The following is a 4,244-nucleotide window of genomic DNA, read 5'->3' as shown; positions in this document are numbered from 1 at the left end:
TATACAATACCAAACCATCAACTTCTGCAATTTTAGATAAATTTACAATTAATCTTTATAATGCAAGGCCAAAAACCTAGTATTTTTACAAATTCCATGACTAAACAAGTTACTTAAATTCCATGCATATTAAAATGGTATGGTGGATAATAATTGAATGAATATAAATATAAAAAGCTTACCGTTAGAAATAATTAACTTAATAAACTAAAATGCAACTTAAATAAATAATAAAAAAATACAAAAAAAAAATGGCATGGTGAAATATAATTGAATACTACTTACTAGTATTATTTAGAATACATCTAATATTCACCAAATCTAAAACATAAACTTTACTATTTTTAGTAGATTTTACTTAATACTTTTTTTTTAAATATATAATTCATGTTTACTAGTATTCTAATAATAGTAAATAATGTTTATCTTTTAGATTTTATTTTTTTTTTAAAAGTCCATATTAGATGGACTCTATTATTTCCAACAAAATTCTAATGTATTACATTTAGGTATGAAAGCATTATATTTAGGAAATAATAGTACATACAAATACAAATACTACATAGGTTTTTAGAAATAGACACATAAAAAAGTACAAATAGTACACAAACACTACTAAGGATAATTAATAGTAGCTTATATATAACATGATTCATGTTCACTTTAATAGATGTAGTTCAAGGATATCATGGAATTTTCATCCTCCATTTTCAACAGATTAAAGTAAATAACCATACATTATAATTAAAATATATTGTACCTTCATAACCTAGGTAATTTATAGCTTATATATAGATAGGGTTTTGATGAGGTCAAATCTAAAGAAGCATAGGCATGGCATCCATGGGAAATGGTTTGCACATTACATTTTCCATGTAGTAGTTTGTGGCATCCATCACAGCAAATTGCATATCCTCAGAAGGTTTCCAGTGACGTTTTCGCTGATTAATGAACCAGTTGTTGATCTGTTTCAAATCTAGCCCTGTCGATTCTGCAAGTGCTTGTTTTTGAGATTCCTACAAGAATAAGGTTTCAATATTCAAATGTTCTCAAGATCAATTCAGAGTTCAGTAACATGCAGATGCATGGTATATGATATCTTTATGAAATTGAATTGTAGAGCATAGTTACCGATGGATAGGGCCATTTGTAATGCCGGTTCCACCAATCGAGTAGTTGTTGACGCGCTTCCTTTGGTAACTTTCCGTTCTTTTTCTTCTTCAAAAACTCTTTCTTGAGGCTGCCAAGATATCCGCTATACTTGCGCAACAGCTGCACTTTTAATTCTTGATCTTCACCTTGAGTATCGAAGTTGTTTTCATGAACATCAATCTCATTCATTGACGGTGGTTCGCTTTGACCTTTCAAAAAGCCACAACACAAAACAAGAATATAACTAATAAAGAATCAAATTAATAACTGTCAAGGCAGAATCAGTAATAGCCATGAAATTGCTAGTGGCCAAAGATTACAAGTTGATGTTTATATAACACAGTAAAAGAAATGCAATACCTAGAGAATGACATTGGGATCCTCATTACTTTGTAATGTGTCCCTTTTTTTTTTACAAAGTTATTAATTAAAGGACAATTATAAAGTGAACCATACTCCTAAAACCTAGATGAAGTTAAGGATTTCAAAAGGACTAAAACGTTACAAGAAATCACATTGACACACACACAAACACTAGATCTGTGTGAAACTATATTGAACACAACAAAGATCACACATGACCTGAAATTGGAAAATTCCAATCTTGACTCAAAACATTATTTGTTAGATTGATAAGTGAGTATGAATAGCATTGGGAGTAACCAGTTCTGAAAGACATCAAAGATAGCCTTGGGAGTTTAAATAAACAATTGCATATCTTTTGAAAGATCATTCTATATCATTTACAAACCTTTTGACCTAGTTCAAACACATTTAATGCATCTTATACGCAATATTCCAAATATAGTTTTTTCCTAGTATTTTTTTTGGGGTGGGGTTCCACTAGAGATGTGGTTATCATTATTTTACCAATAGATATTAATATGTACCAAAGATTGTTAAGGTTAATTAGAAGGGCAATAGTACTCATGAAGATCATATAATTTTAGAGTAATCACCAAAGTCAGTTGAAACAGCAAGAGCCTTAAGCTGAGACTCAATTCTTGAAAGGAAAAGCATAGCTTCCTTGAAGGGTTTTGTAAGCTCTTGCTCATATTTGATAAGCATCTCACAATATGCCTCCATGAACTGATCCAGACCTGGATCTTCACCTATACAAGAACTAGTTCCTGTCCTTCCTGAAGAACCATTCAATAATTCACATTTTGCACATGATTCTTCTAAGCTAGCCACCACTTCAGGTGGTGCTCCAACCTGCAAAATCTCACAATCACCATTAGAAAGAGAAAAAAACAACCAAAACAAGACAATAAATAAATAATATTAAATTCTCAAAAAAGAAACATGTACTTTGAGTCTTTCATCTTATCACAGGTTATAAAAGAGTGCATGACCATATAAATATCAAGTTGTATATACGTATGCATCTTTCATCAGCAGATCGCAGAAAACAGCAGTTTCATCAAGTGTAAGTGAATATAACAAGTGAAGATTTGAAGTTGAAAATGACCTTTAAGCAATTGAGGTAAGAAGACAAGAGACGAGGAAAGAGAGGATGAGCCATGATTTTATCCCTAACAACAACACTTGTAGTGCTGTTATTGTTGTTGTTGTTGTTCTGGTGAGTAAAGTTATGATGATGATGATGATGATCTTGAACACCAGAAGAGTTATTGTTGAGAGGAAATGAAAGAAACTTCCTATCACTAGTTTCCATATTGTTCATGATATGATGATGATGTTGATGATGATGATCCATAGAAGAAATCTCACTGCAAGTATTTCCACCAAACCCTAACATAGTTATGTTCAAAATTGTTAGAACCCTAAAAGAAAAAGTTATTTTTCTCTCTTTATCTATAGAAAGTAAATATATATTATTATATAACAAAGATATAATAACACCTGTTTTGTTTAGTCCCCAGAGTTTACTGTTTGGCAAAAAGAAAGCTGCATATAATTGTCTCGAGAGAGTACTCCCGGAAATGAAGCTGAGTAGTGAGTGATAATATTTGAATTAGAAAGAAAAGAAAAGGAAAAAGAAAGAGTAGTGAGTCAGAAGAATAGGGATTTTTGGGGTTCTTGGACAGTATAGTGTTCTGAAAAAGGTGGAATCAGATTCATGGTTTCACAAGAGAAGATGAATACAGTAGAGTAGATAGTAACAGTAGTGTTAAGAGTGTTAATTGCAGGTGGAGACAGAGAGAGGGTTGATGGGTGCAGAGTTAACGTGTGTGTCTGTAAGAGTTAACTGAGAGTTTTCCTTCCCAATGAAATTAATGAATGAATCTTGATTCATTGGTATACGCATTTCTACTGATCATTCTACTGTTTCTGTACTGCTAACACTATTTGTTGCCTATACTATCTAACCCCTAGCAGCTGCCTTCTTCACATACTATAAATTTAATAAATCATTTTTCCTTCAAACATCAAAATAAAAATAGATTATTTATATGGAAATTAAATTGGATCTTATTATAATACTGATAAAAATATTTAACTTGTTCTTTCAAAACAACATAAATCAGCATTAGCCATATAAACAATATATGAATATAAAAAATATCATATATGTTTATTTTATCTTTTAAAAAAATTAATTTTAAATTCAAAATCTTAATTTGAAATATTGTATATTAAAAAAATTGTTTTTAATTAACTTAACATTTTTAAAAGTCTTACTCAATGTATTATTTTGGATAAAATTATTTTACATTGATTGTTAAAACGAGCATTTAAATTATTTGTAAAAAAAACTAATAAGAGAATAAAAAAAAATTATAGAATATTTTTTTATTATTTTCATCTGTCTTTATTTTAAGAGAAAAAAAAAGCAGTGTTTAAATACATGGAATAGTCAATATAATTAAATTAAATATGAATCAAATACTGTGATTATTAAATTTTCTAAAAAAGCATTTTTTTTAATAATAAAGATCAAAAGAAATATTATTAATTTGAAAATTTTCTACTTATTACATAAATATATAATATTATGTTTTAATTTATAATCAAATTCATAGGTTGTATTTGTTTCTAAGTTAAGAAATAATATTTCTTGAAATTCTATTCTCATTATTATTATTATTATTTGTAATAATATTCATATTTAAGTGTTTGATAAAAAT

General features: G+C 28.8%; 1 protein-coding gene across 2 annotated transcripts; it reads right to left on the bottom strand.

The window, feature by feature from the left end:
* Positions 1 to 616: 616 nt before the first annotated feature.
* Positions 617 to 3,461, bottom strand: LOC127117991 (homeobox protein SBH1). 2 transcript variants are annotated; one of them, XM_051048123.1, is made up of 5 exons: positions 3,019 to 3,461; positions 2,624 to 2,907; positions 2,112 to 2,367; positions 1,132 to 1,361; positions 617 to 1,016 (listed from the first exon to the last, which is right to left on the bottom strand). In XM_051048123.1, the coding sequence occupies exons 2-5, from the start codon at positions 2,870 to 2,872 to the stop codon at positions 819 to 821; spliced, it is 933 nt and encodes a 310-aa protein (XP_050904080.1). In that variant the 5' UTR covers positions 2,873 to 2,907; positions 3,019 to 3,461; the 3' UTR covers positions 617 to 818. The 2 variants fall into 2 exon arrangements, with proteins under 2 accessions (XP_050904080.1, XP_050904079.1); XM_051048122.1 differs by lacking the exon at positions 3,019 to 3,461 and having other exon boundaries at positions 2,624 to 2,914.
* Positions 3,462 to 4,244: the final 783 nt, after the last annotated feature.

The sequence above is a fragment of the Lathyrus oleraceus genome, chromosome 2 (genome assembly GCF_024323335.1).
Source record: "Lathyrus oleraceus cultivar Zhongwan6 chromosome 2, CAAS_Psat_ZW6_1.0, whole genome shotgun sequence".
Classification (NCBI taxonomy): domain Eukaryota; kingdom Viridiplantae; phylum Streptophyta; class Magnoliopsida; order Fabales; family Fabaceae; genus Lathyrus; species Lathyrus oleraceus.
The sequence above is the reverse complement of the archived record's forward strand: the minus strand, read 5'-3'. Positions and strand labels throughout refer to the sequence as shown.